Source organism: Petromyzon marinus, chromosome 65 (assembly GCF_048934315.1).
Source record: "Petromyzon marinus isolate PM22_M1 ecotype Great Lakes invasive population chromosome 65, UKy_Petmar_22M1.pri1.0, whole genome shotgun sequence".
NCBI lineage: Eukaryota > Metazoa > Chordata > Hyperoartia > Petromyzontiformes > Petromyzontidae > Petromyzon > Petromyzon marinus.
Genome location: NC_133731.1, coordinates 5791202 through 5808712, shown reverse-complemented (window position 1 = coordinate 5808712; position 17511 = coordinate 5791202). Strand labels below are relative to the sequence as shown.

At 47.9% G+C, this 17511-nt stretch overlaps 1 protein-coding gene across 2 annotated transcripts in view; it reads left to right on the top strand.

The window, feature by feature from the left end:
* PTPRB (protein tyrosine phosphatase receptor type B) overlaps positions 1 to 17511 on the top strand; it is a 112953-nt gene that overhangs the window by 29149 nt on the left and 66293 nt on the right. The window contains exon 1 of one of the 2 annotated variants that reach the window (XM_076054284.1): positions 11731 to 14535. The exons of the other annotated variant lie outside the window; for it this stretch is intronic. Within the exon in view, the coding sequence (XP_075910399.1) occupies positions 14350 to 14535 (186 nt within the window). The 5' untranslated portion in view covers positions 11731 to 14349. Of the gene's footprint in view, positions 1 to 11730; positions 14536 to 17511 lie in introns of those variants that run through there. 2 annotated transcript variants of the gene reach the window in all.

Here is a 17511-nt window from a genome sequence, read left to right as displayed (position 1 = left end):
GTCAATTTATTACCTACGTCGGATTTTCTGTCTGTAACGGAGGGTTCACAATAACTCTAACACTGGAGAGACAAAGGCGGCCAGGCGTGGTGATGGCCACCAGATTGCGCACAGTGAATAGGCCTTTCAAGGTGCTCGTTAACACCTCCGATTAGCACGGTTGGCTACGTACGATGCGAAAGAAGTTCCACATACATACACACATACACAGAGACCCACAAAGATACCCATAGACACCCACAGAAACCCATAGATTAGCACGGTGGGCTACGTAGGGTGCGAAAGAAGTTAAAAATGCATACGTACATGCACACAGACCCATAGAGACACCCACCGAGACACCCATAGATCAGCAGGGTTTGCTATGAACGGTGCGAAAGAAGTTCAACATACATACACGTACACACACAGAGACCCACAGAGATACCCATAGACACCCACAGAGACACCCATAGATCAGCAGGGTTTGCTATGAACGGTGCGAAAGAAGTTCAACATACATACACGTACACACACAGAGACCCACAGAGACACCCATAGACACCCACAGAGACACCCATAGATCAGCAGGGTTTGCTATGAACGGTGCGAAAGAAGTTCAACACACATACACGTACACACACAGTGACCCACAGAGACACCCATAGACACCCACAGAGACATACTCTTTGGTTCTATTGGGTAAAGTCACGTAGGTGAAAATAAAATAACAAAAAATCACGACGTTTCGGCCACAACACAAGCGGCCTTCATCAGGTGAAGGGACGAGACTGTCTGGAGGACAGCGCTGAAGTGAGAGAAGCCACGCTTAGATCACGACCTTTAAGCTGTGTGAGAAGAAAAACACAAAGCGCCTTGACAAAGGAATTAGCATTTAATTTAGCATTGAAATGGAGTAGCCTTATCCTCTCTGAGATGAAATATAGGCTGGCCTTAAGCAGAATCTGTTTAGAATTCGGAGAAGATACAGCAGCAGAAGTGAGTGTGAAAGCGATGGGTATTACCTTGTGATCGCGGCATATTTTGAGGAAGGTCAGTGTCTCGATGAGCTGCGACTTCTTGTCCCGTTGTCTGTTAAAAGCTCTAAATATAGAACCCACAGAGACACCCATAGATCTGCAGGGTTTGCGAAAGAAGTTCAACACACATACACACACAGAGACCCACAGAGGCACCCATAGACACCCACAGAGACACCCATAGATTAGCAGAGTTTGCTATGAACGGTGCTAAAGAAGTTCAACACACATACACGTACACACACAGAGACCCATAGACACCCACAGAGACACCCATAGATTTGCATGGTTGCCCCAATAATTTATAAACGGCTATACCGGGGGACCTTTGTCGTTTTAATGCTTTCCAACTTATGGCTGGCAAGCGTGAACGCGTCAGCTCTGTCCGTCCGTCTGTAACGGATGAGCATGATGACTCCCGTAAATATGATCCGATATGTACGTATGTGTATGCATGTATGTATGTTGAACTTCTTTCGCACCGTGTATAGCCAGCCGTTCTAATCCATGGGTCTTTTTTAGTCCTTGTTGTTACCACGTTTAATAATAATAATATACAATCCATGCACGTGCGCGGTTTTTATTCTTTGTTGTTACCACGTTTAATAATAATAATACATAATCCATGCACGTGCACGATTTGTATTCCTTGTTGTTACCACGTTTAATAATAATAATACACAATCCATGCACGTGCACGATTTGTATTCCTTGTTGTTACCACGTTTAATAATAATACTAATAATACATCATCCATGCACGTGCACGATTTGTATTCCTTGTTGTTACCACGTTTAATAATAATATACAATCCATGCACGTGCACGATTTGTATTCCTTGTTGTTACCACGTTTAATAATAATAATACATAATCCATGCACGTGCGCGGTTTTTATTCCTTGTTGTCACCACGTTTAATAATAATAATACATAATCCATGCACGTGCACGATTTGTATTCCTTGTTGTTACCACGTTTAATAATAATAATACACAATCCATGCACGCGCGCGATTTGTATTCCTTGTTGTTACCACGTTTAATAATAATAATCCATGCACGCGCGCGATTTTTCTTCCTTGTTGTCGCCACTTTTTTTTTCCCCCTCGCTTCGTCGAACACGAAACCTCTTTCCTTTCATTGTTGCGTTGTCGCCGAGGCGATTGCCAGAGGCGCTTCGAGCCGCCGGCTCGCCCAGCGGCGGTCCCTGAGGCCGTCTCGAGAAAGTCGTTTTGGAATTATAATTTTTTTTATATTTTTCTTTATTTGTGTTAACTTGGCTTCCAAGGCGGCGTGTGTCCGGCGATTTACCAATTCCCACAAAAAAAGCTCGGGCAAAACCTTTTATTTTTTTTTCGATTTAAAGCTTTCGTGACTGCAAGGATTCATCTTCTTTGATTCTTTCGGTAAAGTCACCACGTAGAATGCGAATAAAATAAGAAATTGATAAAATAAAATAACACAATAATATTCTCACGACGTTTCGGCCACAACACAAGCGGCCTTCATCAGGTGAAGGGACGAGACTGTCTGGTAGGACAGCGCTGGAGTGCTCCAGCGCTGTCCTTGTGTTGTGGCCGAAACGTCGTGAGATTTTTATTATTGTGTTATTTTATTGTATCAATTTATTATCTTTTCTTTTTTTTTTGCGTTTTACTTACGGCCTGGGGAGGGGTCGCAGCGATGTGAAGATCCTACGGAACGCGCGCAGCAACGCACGTTCAAGCATAAGCTGAACTCTCATTCCGTGTCTTCAAGTAGAATTCAAATATATATACACACAGGCGTATGATTAGTCCATCAGCCTACGGGGCAGTCCTCGACATACGAGCGCAGTTCGTTACTTGGACCCGTACGTAAGTGGAGCGGTTCGTAAGTCAGAACACAGACAGGGACTCGTCTGTTTACGAATGAGTTAGGTTCCAAAGGTCTCTCCGTAGGTCGATATGTCCCAACTTTACGCCTGTCGATTCCAGACATGTTGTACAGCGTGTACACTAAAATGGGGGGATGGCTTTAAAAATTGTATATTCTCCTGTAGATGTAGATGCCACTGGTTATTATTGTCTGCAGAGGTAGATGCCACTGGTTCTTCATGTTCTGCAGTTGTAGATGCCACTGGTTCTTCACGTTCTGCAGATGTAGATGCCACTGGTTCTTCACGTTCTGTAGATGTAGATGCCACTGGTTCTTCATGTTCTGCAGATGTAGATGCCACTGGTTCTTCACGTTCTGCAGATGTAGATGTCACTGGTTCTTTGTTCTGCAGATGTAGACGCCACTGGTTCTTCACGTTCTGTAGATGTAGATGCCACTGGTTCTTCACGTTCTGCAGATGTAGATGCCACTGGCTCTTCACGTTCTGCAGATGTAGATGCCACTGGTTCTTCACGTTCTGTAAATGTAGATGCCACTGGTTCTTCACGTTCTGCAGATGTAGATGCCACTGTTTCTTCAAGTGGCATCTACATGACATACGGACCAGGTTTGTTCGTGTCTCTGAAAGTTCGGAGGTCGAATGTTCGTAAATAAAGGAGTCCCTGTAATCGAGGTTATTTAAATGCCCACACACACAAACACTCACTCCCAGCACGAGGCCGGCTCGCTATACCTCAAGGAGGATCGTTCAGCCGGACAACATAGTGACCCGGCGCATTTTGCAAGCGAGAGTTCGCGTTTTAAGTCAGTGCTAAACAAGAAAAACAAATAATTCATGGAAGCTATAGTTCGTAAGTGCGGGTGTTCGTGAGTCGGGTGTTCGTAAGCCGAGGACTGTCTGTGTTGGCTTTCCAAATTAATAGTATCCAGCAAGTCAGCAGGTTTATTTGGGGGTAATGTCCATTGAGCTAAGATTCGATCTATAAATGGAAACCCGGCCAAAGTGGCAGGCACTTTACGCGGGTATGGAGGGTTTACAGGGGCTGCATAGAGCCGCTGGTAGGACGGTAGCCGGCAGACTTACATGGGGAAGCGAGGGTTTAACAGGGGCTGGTATAGACGGGTAGCAGCTTTTGGCTCGCCATCGCACAAAGACGCTCACGGCATCACGCGGCGCTTTCAGATCCGCTTCTGCAGCCGTCTGGACCGCTCTTCCTTTCCGATATTCGCAACTGTCACGGGGAAGCTGTGCAACTTTTGAATCGTCGTCGTCTAGACTGACAAACTCATTTCTTAAAAAAAAATGCTTTTTGTGTCTCAGTTTGTGTGTCCTTCCACCCGCACCTCCGATTAGCCACGGTTGACCACGTACGGTGCGAACGAAGTTCAACACACACACACACACACATGGTTTAGTTTGTTGGCTTCCCCCCGCAACTCCGATTGGCCACGGTTGACCACGTACGGCGCGAACGAAGTTCAACACACAGACGTACACGCATGGGAAGAGAGGCTTTACAGAGGCCGCGTTGAACAAAAGCAGGGACATTTCATAAACATGGCTAAAACAAAAACAACCGTCGCTGTGTACAATGGAAATGTTGAAAGCGATCCAAAATAACGTCACGCGTGGCACGAGGGAGAGGCGCTCACGTGTGGCATTTAGAATGCAATTTCTAACGGCATTATTATAGCCAGAGAGAAAGAAAAAAACCTTCACTCTGAGCCGGTTTCAACTTTCCGTGGGCTCATCAGCAGAGTCAGACTCGTTCGGGCAAAATATCCCCGCTGCACTGCCGGACGTTATTGGCAAGGGCACTGTGTGTGTATGTGTGTCGGATAGCGTAGCGGTTAGCGCCACGCTGCGCTACGAACCCGGCGACCCGCTCACGGCCAAACACCAAGCCACGGTTTACCTGAACCGGTCCTGGGCCTCCCCTAGGTCGACTCAGCCGCAAATGAGTATCTGGTACGGTGTGCAGTAAACATTGCCACTGGGGAGACAAAGGCGGTCGGGCGTGGCGCTGGCCACCCACAACCCTCGTGTACCGTTCCGGCCTCCATAGGTGCTCGCTAACAGCACTTGCCCCGACAGTCTGTGAAGGCTATACGGGGGATCTTTTATCTTGGTCGGATAAAACTGGAGAACCCGAAGCAAACCCCTCCACGCACACGAGAAGGGGATGGGGAGCGGCGGGGGGGGGGGGGGGTGTGGAACACGCGAAGTCACCGCACAGATAGATCCAAGAATCCGCTGCGGCAAAGGCCAATTCCTGTCCGCCTGGAATGTGACTGGTAATTGATTTGAGGCGCTTCCTGCTTTTGTCTTCGTGTGTCGGGGTGGGGATACTTTCCTTCCTGAGGGCCCAACAAGGGCTCTCCAATACCTTTTGGCTGGGGCCAGACATCCAAAGCGTGCACCTTTCGCAATTGTCGAATACTCGCTGCGAGAACTCCCAAATGTTTGCACACGTGGACAGAGGGCCCAACAAGGGCTCTCCAATACCTTTTGGCTGGGGCCAGACATCCAAAGCGTGCACCTTTTCATCTTGTGGAATACTCGCTGCAAAAACTCCCAAATGTTTGCGCGCGTGGAGAGATGGGGCCCAGTGTCCCAAATGATTTTTTCATGAGCTGTGTGTGTGTGTGTTTTATTTGGTGGCCTTAAAGTGCACCGAGCCTGGCACGAGCGCCGTGGTCACGCCGCCGCCACTTTGTGGAGAATGGCGGTTGTTGTTGTTGTTGCGTGTTGTTATTTGTGCGCGTGCACCCACTAACCAGACGTGGCACGCTCCTCTGGCCCGCCATGAGCCTCTACGCCGAGCTGCATCGCACCGCTCTAGCCCGACCACGATTCCCAATCACCTCCGCTGATCTCGTCAAGGGGCAAGAGATTATCGTCATCACGTGGCCCTCCGACCGCCATCCTCGCAGCAGCAGCCGCCGCAAGCGGCTTTTGGCTGAGCCATCGAACAATGGCGGTGACGGTCACCGCGCCGTCGCGCGGCGCTTGCAGACGCGATTTCTCGGCGGCCGTCTGGAACGCTCTCTTCCCTTGCGTTATTAGGAAGCCACTGGGAGATAACGCAACTTTTAAATCATCACCATCTAGATCGTCAAACTCATTTTCTTTTGCACTTCTGTTTGTGCTTGGTCTGTTGTCCTTCCCACCGCACCTCCGATTGGCACGGTTGGCTACGTACGGTGCGAAAGAAGTTCAACATATAGTACATGAACAGAGACCTATAGAGACACCCATAGACACTCAGAGAGACCCAAAGATTAGCACGGTTGGCTACGTACGGTGCGAAAGAAGTTCAACATGCATACATAGACTCACACAGAGACCCATAGATTAGCACGGTTGGCCACGTACGGTGCGAAAGAAGTTCAACATATAGCAACACAGATAGCCGAACGCAGCATCACCCAGCTACTGCAACTCATCCCTCAAATGTCCGTCACGTGGCACAGTCTAAACCGCGGCCGTTACTACTTATTGTTCTTAGAGCTTGAATTGAGGCGATGTGTTGGAGTCTGCGTGTTCTATACCCCCGTATATATATGGGGAGTTTGAAATTCCCCACCCCCATACCCCCCCTCTCCCGCCCCCCCTGTTCTACACAGCGCGTGTGCGAGTCAAAGGCGACCGGGCGTGGTGCTGGCCACCCATCCCCTTCCTCGTGTGCCGTGCCAGCCATCATCGGTGGTCGTGCTGCTGCTGCTTCTCGCTAACAGCACTTGCCCCAACAATATGTTGGGACTACATGCTGGATGTCGTTGTCTTTGTTTTTGGTGTCGGTCTGTGGGGAGCGGTGGTGCGGCGGTTAGCGCTACGGAACACCCGGCGACCCGAGTTCTATTTCCCGTTCACGGACAAACACCCGTGACGAATATCTGAACCGGTCCTGGGCCTCCCCTAGGTCGACTCGGCCTCAAATTGAGTACCCGGTGCGGTGTGTGAACATCGCCACTGGGGAGGCGTAGGTGCTGCCCACCTAACCCCCAATGCGTGCCGTGCCGGCCTTCATAGGGTGCTACTCGCTAACAGCACTTGCCCCAACAGTCTGTTAAGGCTACACGGGGGATCTTTGTCTTTGTGTTCGTCCGTGTGAGTGGAGTCCGCGTGTTCGCTCTCCCCTGTGGCCGTGTGGATTGTTCTTCGAGTTCCCCTCCCATGCTTTTCCCTCCTCCACTCAAAAATTGTGCACACAAATTATGATTAAGTGGCTGCTTCATTAAATCCCCACGTTCGATGAAGCCATATTCTTTGGGTCTTTCAGTGAAGTCACGTCGGAAGGTTCAAAGAAACTATGTTGTGTTATTTTCTTTGGTTCTTTCGGTAAAGTCACATAGAATGAGAATAAAATAATAAAATAATACAATGAATTTATTTTATTTTATTATTTTTTCCCCATTCTACGTGACTTTACCGAAAGAACCAAAGAAGATGAATCCTTGCAGTCACGAAAGCCTTAAATCGAAATTTATGTTGTGTTACTTTCATTGATCCTATGTACGTGACTTTAACCGAAAGACCCGAGGAATATGAATTTCTGCAGTCACGAAAGCTTCAAGTCGAAATTTTAAAGCCACTTCGATGAGCTTATCACGTGTGGCCAGGTCGCCTCTCTGTCGGCAGCGCTCGCAAGCTTCCTAGGGCTTTACGTGGTCAAATAAAACTAGTAAAGTGTTCAGTTTAAATCAATTTGAAAACCCCCAAAATATGACGTGTTCGTTGTGGCCCGCCTTAGACGGGCAAGTCACCACGCTGGAGGAGCACGTTGAACCACGGGCGGCTGCAACTGAATTCGAACCCAGGCTCTAAGCAGGTCTGAATGGGGGAATCCTATCAAGGACAAACAGGTCTCCTAGTGCAAGGGATGCTGAGGGTACAGAGATCACGGTGCCCTACCGAGTGAACGCTTCCCCGTGCCTGTTTGGTGAGGTTCCAGGTTGTGCAGTAGCCCATTAATTTTTTGCTAATGCCATCATTAAGGGTGCCACGGTGGCTATGAGATGTTAACTCCCTCGCGTGGTATACAGGAGGTCGTTGGTTCGATCCCGACTCTGACGCCTGCTGCTGCATATTTCGAGTTTGCGTCTCTCATCATCATCACGGTGGCTCAGAGATGTTAACTACCTCGACAGGTATACAGGAGGTCGCGGGTGCCATCCTGACCCTGACCCCTGATGTATATTTCCAGTTTGCGTGTTTTCACCCGTGGTTGCGTGAATTTTTTCCCGGGTCCTCCGGTTTTTCCCTCCACGTTTAGAAACACGCGTTTAGAGTATTTGTCTGCTGCAAATGTCCACATGATAAGCCAGGGCACTGAGCTATCATTTGTGGCCAGGTCGCTTCTGAAAAAGAGCTCACATAGCTCATTGGGGCCTTTCTACTCACTCCACTCCACTCACTCCACTCACTCACTCCACTCACTCACTCCACTCACTCCACTCACTCACTCACTCTAGTCCCCCCCACCCGCTCCTGGTCCATCATGGCCCATACACCTCCTACGTACATCGTGCTCATTTCTATACTAATTCCTTTGTCAAGCGCTTTGCTTCCTCCCACACAGCTTAAAGGACGCGACCTGGGCTTGGCTGTTTTCACTCCAACGCTGTCCTCATGACAGCACGGTTCCTTCACCTGATGAAGGCCACTTGTGTTGTGGCCGAAACGTCGTGAATTTTTTATTTTTCTTTTTTGTTGTTTGTTACTTGACTTTACCGAATCGAACCAAAGAGCAGTGGGGCCTTACCTGGTAAAATAAAAATAAAACATTGTTGAGTTTTAGTTTCATCATCCCGGCGCATAAACCATCACACAAACTCCGGTCATCCTCCTTTGGGCGAACCGTCGAACAAATACGGTCACTGCATCGCGCGCTTTGCAGACGCGATTCTGGGGCCGTCTGAAATGCTCTTCCTTCATTATGAAGTCACTGGAGTTATGCACTTTTAAATAATCTAGATAGAAAACGGATTTCTTCAGAACAGCTTGTTGTCTTTAGTTTGTCTTCCGTCCTGCGCACCTCCGATTAGCGCGGTTGCCTACTTACAGTGCGAAAGATGTTCCAACAAAGTACATAATTGCAGTCTGCCATGCTATATGTAGGTTCTGATGCACTCTGGTGTGTGTGGCATGTTGTTTAACTTGGCCAAACTACTGCACGAAGTCGCCACTGCTTGTCTGGCTGTTCCGTCATCAGCGCGATCGGCGGTTACAATCGCCTTGCTGAGTGGAGAAATATTCACTCGGACATGCTGTGGGTGTCTCTTAGCCACATCTAGACACTCTGTGGGTGTCTCTTAGCCACATCTTGACACTCTGTGAGTGTCTCTTAGGCTCATCTAGACACGCTATGAGTGTCTCTTAGTCACATCTAGACACTCTGTGGGTGTCTCTTAGTCACATCTAGACACTCTGTGAGTGTTTCTTAGTCACATCTAGACACGCTGTGAGTGTCTCTTAGTCACATCTAGACACTCTGTGGGTGTCTCTTAGCCACATCTAGACACACTGTGGGTGTCTCTTAGTCACATCTAGACACTCTGTGGGTGTCTCTTAGCCACATCTAGACACTCTGTGGGTGTCTCTTAGTCACATCTAGACACGCTGTGGGTGTCTCTTAGCCACATCTAGACACTCTGTGGGTGTCTCTTAGTCACATCTAGACACTCTGTGAGTGTCTCTTAGCCACATCTAGACACTCTGTGGGTGTCTCTTAGTCACATCTAGACACGCTGTGAGTGTCTCTTAGCCTCATCTAAACACTCTGTGGGTGTCTCTTAGTCACTTCTAGACACTCTGTGGGTGTCTCTTAGCCACATCTAGACACGCTGTGGGTGTCTCTTAGCCACATCTAGACACGCTGTGGGTGTCTCTTAGCCACATCTAGACACTCTGTGAGTGTCTCTTAGTCACATCTAGACACTCTGTGGGTGTCTCTTAGTCACTTGTAGACACGCTGTGGGTGTCTCTTAGTCACATCTAGACACACTGTGGGTGTCTCTTAGCCACATCTAGACACGCTGTGGGTGTCTCTTAGTCACATCTAGACACTCTGTGAGTGTCTCTTAGTCACATCTAGACACGATGTGGGTGTCTCTTAGTCACATCTAGACACGATGTGGGTGTCTCTTAGTCACATCTAGACACGCTGTGGGTGTCTCTTAGTCACATCTAGACACGCTGTGGGTGTCTCTTAGCCACATCTAGACACTCTGTGGGTGTCTCTTAGCCACATCTTGACACTCTGTGAGTGTCTCTTAGTCATATCTAGACACTCTGTGAGTGTCTCTTAGTCACATCTAGACACGCTGCGGGTGTCTCTTAGTCACATCTAGACACGCTGTGAGTGTCTCTTAGTCACATCTAGACACTCTGTGGGTGTCTCTTAGTTACATCTAGACACTCTGTGGGTGTCTCTTAGTCACATCTAGACACTCTGTGAGTGTCTCTTAGTCACATCTAGACACTCTGTGAGTGTCTCTTAGTCACTTCTAGACACGCTGTGGGTGTCTCTTAGCCACATCTAGACACTGAGAGTGTCTCTTAGTCACATCTAGATACTATGTGGGTGTCTCTTAGTCACATCTAGACACTCTGTGGGTGTCTCTTAACCACATCTAGACACTCTGTGGGTGTCTCTTAGCCACATCTAGACACTCTGTGGGTGTCTCTTAGTCACATCTAGACACTCTGTGGGTGTCTCTTAGCCACATCTAGACACTCTGTGGGTGTCTCTTAGTCACATCTAGACACGCTGTGCGTGTCTCTTAGTCACATCTAGACACTCTGTGGGTGTCTCTTAGTCACATCTAGACACTCTGTGGGTGTCTCTTAGTCACATCTAGACACTCTGTGGGTGTCTCTTAGTCACATCTAGACACTCTGTGGGTGTCTCTTAGTCACATCTAGACACTATGTGGGTGTCTCTTAGTCACATCTAGACACTCTGTGGGTGTCTCTTAGCCACATCTAGACACTTCACGGACAATCGGTTCGCCTCGAGCGACCTCAAATTTATCCAACCGTCGGTGTTTGCCAAGTGAAAACAATTAATAATATGTAAATAACCTTACTCTTAGTGCCCGATCGGATAATCACAGGCTGCTTCCAAAAAATGTTAACACTCTATTTTATTTTATACTTACGTTACTAGCTTACGTGACTTAACCGAAAGAACCAAAGAGTATGGATCCGTGCCGTCACGAAAGCTTCAAATCAATATTACATGGGGCTATCGTTTTTAACGGAAGAAAATAATGGATAATAATAACAACACGAACATGATCACAAATGTAAATGTTAATAGCTTCAAAAAGTCAAAGAGCCTCCCACTTAAATTTTGATTTAAAGCTTTCGTGACTGCAGGGATTCATATTCTTGGTTCTTTCGGTAAAGTCACGTAGAAGGGAAACAATAAAATAATAAAAATATAAAACAATGAAATAGTTTTATATTTATTCTTGGTTCTTTTCGGTAACAATTTCATTGTTTTATAAAACAATTTTATTGTTTTATATTTGTATTATTTTATTGTTTCCCTTCTACGTGCCTTTACCGAAAGAACCAAGAATAAATTTTGATTTAAAGTTTTCGTGACTGCAGTAATTCATATTCTTAGCTCTTTCTGTAAAGTCACGTTATTGTTTTATATATCTTTTATTATTTTATTGTTTCCCTTCAACGTGACTTTACCGAAAGAGCTAAGAATATGAACCAAGAATAAGTCTACCACTTCGTTGTCAACGCACGCCTGGAATCTTCTCGAGGTGGTCTTCAGAGCCCCCCCCGGGGGGGGCGGGGGGGGGGGGGCTGGGTACATTTATCGTGGTTGTATTTGTTGCAAATTCTCGGAAGTGTTAACATGTTTTTGAAGCGACCCTGCACAAACCCGCAGTCTGTGGTGCCGTTTCAAACCCTCGCTGCGGAGTTCTAGGAAAGAGCTCCTCGCGTGGCCCAGTACCAAATGAAGTCATGGGGCGTATCCGGCAACGCGGACTCCGCAAGTTTATCCTCCCGTGTCTCATTAAGTGAGTGAGTGATTGGTCGCGAATACATACATGGAGGGTGGGGTGGGGTGGAGTGAGTGGGTGGTGGTGGTTGCATACAATGAGAGACGGGTGGGAGGGCAGAGGAGAGAGAGAGGCAGAGAGCGAGAGAGGGAAAGGAGAGAGAGCTAGGAGGAGAGAGTGAGACAGGGCGAGACCCACACACATACACACCCATACTCTCAGCCTTTTACTCGATCCACCCCACCCCTATGTTTATAATTCCAATCAACTCCTCCCATCTCTCTCTCTTTCCCATTTCTCTTCCCCTCTAGCGGCTCTATTCATTCTCTCACGCACGCAACACACGTAAACTCTTTCTCTCTCTCTTCTCACACACACACACATTGTTTTCCTACTGAGCTAGCGAACGGGAGTCGAACTTTAGCGTCGATAAGATACCGGGGACTGTAGGTGGTGGACGCGTTGTTGGTTGGTTGGTCGAGCGCTTTTCGGATGGACGCGGGCGACGAGGTCACATTGTAAGTCGACCGTGGCGACTTCGCGGAGATCAGGATCATCATTTTATATTTAACCGAGAACGCAAAAAAAAGGGCAGGAAATGTAATGGGTCAATGCGCTTCTTTGTTTTGCTTTGTGAGATGGTCGAGACTTTGGTAGACCTTGTGTGTGATTCTATCGTCGATGAGGATGTTAATGGAAGGGACAGGCAATGGCCACATCGGTCAGCTATCGAATAAGGGAGCATGTGAGGTTGATTATTATTAATCCTTTAGGCTATGATGATGATAATGATTAGCGTTATTGCCGCCATATGCTCTTAGTTGGTTTGTGAGATGGTCAGCCTTTGATTGATGCTATCCGAAGGGACACGGTGCGAATGTTTATTGTTCTACAAATCGTTGTTTTATTGTAAGTGAAAAGGGATTAAACGGGCCAGAGTTAATTGACAGTTTTGGGGTTGCGTGATTGATATTTAATTAAAGGGACTGGATATGGTAACAATCGATCAGCTATCGAATGGGGTGTGTGTAAGCGTGATTATTAACCCTTAGCTTATGATGATTTTAATTATTGTATAAGTAACAAATATGTATTTACTGTTTATTGTTGTATCATAGTAATATAATGTATATTTTAGCGTTGTATACTCATGCACGTGTGCGTATGTCTCTGTCTTAAGCTTACGGCGTATATGCGTACAATTTGACAGAGGCGTCATATGTATATCTTATTTAATTAGAGCTGGTTGTTTAAATGTAACTGCATGCGCCCGTACTTCCGACTTGGGCGGTTGGCTACGTACGGTGCGAAAGAAGTTCAACACACACACATAGATGACTCGTATGTTAACACTCGTCGATTGTACGTCTCCAGAGTGTATATACCCCGTATTTGTGGAACTTTGATGTGAATGTGTGAATTAATAAGGCTTAAACGACATTGTGTCAATAAGACACGCGATTTAGTCACTATATATACTGCATTTGTATCGCCGCTTGTACGTACTGCAATTGCATGTATTTAGTGTACTGTATCAATATATTGAATGTGAGTAGCGTATCTCTTACATACACATTGAGTAGTTGTCACACAAAGATCCCCCGTGTAGCCTTAACAGACTGTTGGGGCAAGTGCTGTTAGCGAGCACACGCACACACACAGACACACAGACATACACACGCCTATTCCATACACACATTAATGCATTGGCATATATGTACACAATCACCGTGAACACGTGGACCCGCTAAACAAACAGTGCGCACGCATCTTCACATCACCGCTGTACGCATCCGCATATAGACACAGCGTGCATGTCTCTGCGAACTTTATTATGTAGAAACACAAAGTGCCACCGCTCTTAAAGCTGCTAAGTGCGCGCAGAGACTTTACTTGGTGGAACTAACGAAGTGCTATGAAAGTAGGGCCATTGCCCGAAACGTCGCCTATTGTTCTTTTGATATTCAAGGCAACGCCAGTGTTGATTGACGGACGCGTTCAGCGCGCGTGTGTGCGTGTTAAAGTGTGCGGAGCGGTGGTGTAGTGGTTAGCGCTACGCTGCGCTACATGAACCCGGCGATCCGGGTTCGATTCCCGCTCACGGCCAACACCCAGTGACGATTATCTCAACCGGTCCTGAGCCTCCCCCCTCGGCCGACTCAGCCTCAAATGAGTACCTGGTGCGGTGTGTGAACATCGCCACTGGGGGAGACAAAGGCGGTCGGGCGTGGTGCTGGCCACCCCCTCGTGTAGCGTTCCGACCTCCATAGGTGCTGCTCGCTAACAGCACTTGCCCCTACGGTCTCTTGAGGCTATATGGGGGATCTCTGTCTTTGTTCAAGTTAGCGAGCACGTTTTTAGTCGCGGTTCGAAGGGGACGTTGTGCAATCATCGTTGTGCACCTAGAGGGGCGGTCTGGCTCTCAATGTACCCGTGCATACGTCTAAGCACACGAGCGCGCTCCTGGCTGACTAGCGCGTGCGTTGTTGGCACCCTTCTCGTGGACCCTGCACTCACGCACGACCACCACCACCACCGCCACTGCTACCTCCTCTGCTGCCTTGTCACGATGGTCATCTTCGGCATCCTGGCCGCATTGGCTGTACTGGAGGTAAGGGAATATTTACGTGATCGAAGCTGAATAATACTGAACACACAGACGCACGCGCACACACGCGCACACACACACGCGCACACGCGCACACACACACACGCGCGCGCGCATGTTGGGGCACGTATTTGGAGTTCACGGCAGTCTGCTGGAGGATTTTTTCCACAACTTTTGGATGTTCGGCTGATGATGCTGGTTGTTTTGTAATTACCGGCGAAACGTTATGGTACTGGAATTGTAAATGTTGTAGTGGGTTTACCATCTAACACACAAGCGGTGATTGTGAATGTTGTAGTGGGTTTACTCTCTAACACACGAGCGATGATTGGGAATGTTGTAGTGGGTTTACTTTCTAACACACAAGCGGTGATTGTGAATGTTGTAGTGGGTTTACTCTCTAACACACAAGCGGTGATCGTGGATGTTGTAGTGGGTTTACTCTCTAACACACAAGCGGTGATTGTGAATGTTGTAGTGAGTTTACTCTCTAACACACAAGCGGTGATTGTGAATGTTGTAGTGGGTTTACTCTCTAACACACAAGCGGTGATTGTGAATGTTCTAGTGAGTTTACTCTCTAACACACAAGCAGTGATTGTGAATGTTGTAGTGGGTTTACTCTCTAACACACAAGCGGTGATTGTGAATGTTGTAATGGGTTTACTCTCTAACACACAAGCGGTGATTGTGAATGTTGGAGTGGGTTTACTCTCTTAACACACAAGCGGTGATTGTGAATGTTGTAGTGGGTTTACTCTCTAACACACAAGCGGTGATTGTGAATGTTGTAGTGGGTTTACTCTGTAACACACAAGCGGTGATTGTGAATGTTGTAGTGGGTTTACTCTCTAACACACAAGCAGTGATTGTGAATGTTGTAGTGGGTTTGCTCACTAACACACAAGCGGTGATTGTGAATGTTGTAGTGGGTTTACTCTCTAACACACAACTGGTGATTGTGAATGTTGTAGTGGGTTTACTCTCTAACACACAACTGGTGTGCTGTACTAGCAACGAATTGACCGTGATGCCGGGTTTAACGACACATTTACATTTACGCGATGTAACCCAAACACTTCTGTTATCGATAATAATGTCAATTAATCTACTATATATAGATGCTACTGGTTGTCATTTGGATGCACTTGACCCTGCCGCGGGAATGTGGAATTTCCACCACTGGTTTCAGGTGTCACCCAACGAAGTAATGTTGCTGACTTAATCGATGTTCGTTGGACGGAACAACCAAAAAAAAAGCAACACTAAAAACGGTTGAAGGCGCTGCCCTGCAATTACCTGTTCGTGTCACTGCTGGCGGATGGACCTCCCGTTAGACTGCAGTGGTTATTGACCTTCACTACAGCCTTGCATTCCCTTTGGCTCTCAACAATATTCATAACTACATCGGGGGTTTGATGAAACAAAGTAAGTTGCCGACTTACGTTGCCCTCTACTTCATTTGTGTTTCCGATGATTTACCTTCTAAGAAAATCTGTCCATGTCTCGCACACCCCCAGGAAGGGCATCACGCACCCCTAGGGGGTGCGGCGTGCACCCCAGGTTACGAACCTCTGGTGTAGTGTACACCGCTGTTGTAGTGTATAGTGTAGCGTATGATCGTTTAGTTTATAGTGTTGTGCAGTGGTTCTTGGCCTTGGGCGCACACCAGGCTAGGAACCACTGCGCTAGAGGGAGTTCCTCGAGAGGGCGCTGTACTTGGCCTACTCTTTCACGCCGGTCAGACGAACTTTGAAGGCGTGGTAGGCACCACCACACGTTCCTCGTTTGAGCAGAGAGGCACACGTTTGTCTTCACGTGTTTGGACAACGATCCCCGTAGCCTCAACAGACTGTTGGGGCAAGTGCCGTTAGCGAGTCGCACCTACGAAGGCCGGCACGGCACACGAGGAGGTGGGTGGCCAGCACCACGCCCGGCCGTCTTTGTCTCCCTCCCGGCTCAGTCGATCTGTCGGGAGGCCTCGGGACCGGTTCAGACAATCGTCGCTGGCGGTGGCGGTGGTCGCGAGCGGGAATCGTAGGGCAGCGCACTCATTTGAGGCTGAGGCCGCCGTAGAAGAACCTCAGGATCGGAACATGTATTTATACTGGAAGAATCCGCTGAGCTGTGAAGCCCTCTTTCGCAGATGTCCCGCGGAGTATACGCTAACCTGGTGAATGTATCGCGAAAACTCGTTGCGTGAACACCGCGCGTTGAGCAAAGTTTTATTTACTTCGGTATCGCTCAGAGAATTGTCCTCCAGACTGTCGTGCTGCATTTTGCCGCGTTGCTGAACGCTCGTCACGCCACGTAACGATTCGACGCGTCTTCGCGTCGGGTGGCGGAGGTGCCTCGAGACACAAATTTGGCCACGGAATTTTGTCGTGGCCTCCCGCATCCGACAAATAATTTGTGGAGTGGCACGATTAGCAGCAGTAGCAGCAGCACGGCGCCACGGTGGCTATGAGATGTTAACTACCTCGCCTGGTGTACAGGAGGTCGTGGGTTCGACCCCGACCCTGACCCCTGCTGCTGCTGTATATTTGGAGTTTGCGTCTCTCGTCATCATCATCATCATCACGGTAGCTGTGAGATGTTGACTACCTCGCCTGGTGTACAGGAAGCGTGGTGGGTTCAATCCCGACCCTGACCCCTGCTGCTGCTGCTGCTATATATTTGGAGTTTGCGTGTCTCTCTCTTTCTCAGTGTTCGCGTGGATGTTTCTCCGCGGTCCTCCCGTTTTTCCCTCCACAATTATAAACACGCGTTTAGAGTATCTGGCTGCTGCTGCTGCTGTAAATTCCCACGCGATGATGATGATGAAAGCCACTTCGTTGAGCTATCGTTTGTGATAGCCAGGTCGCTTTTTTGAAATAAAATAAAAAGCTACACTCTTTGGTTCTTTCGGTAAAGTCACGTAGGTAGATAATAAAATACATTAAATCACGACGTTTCGGGCGCAACACCAGCGTCCGTCGT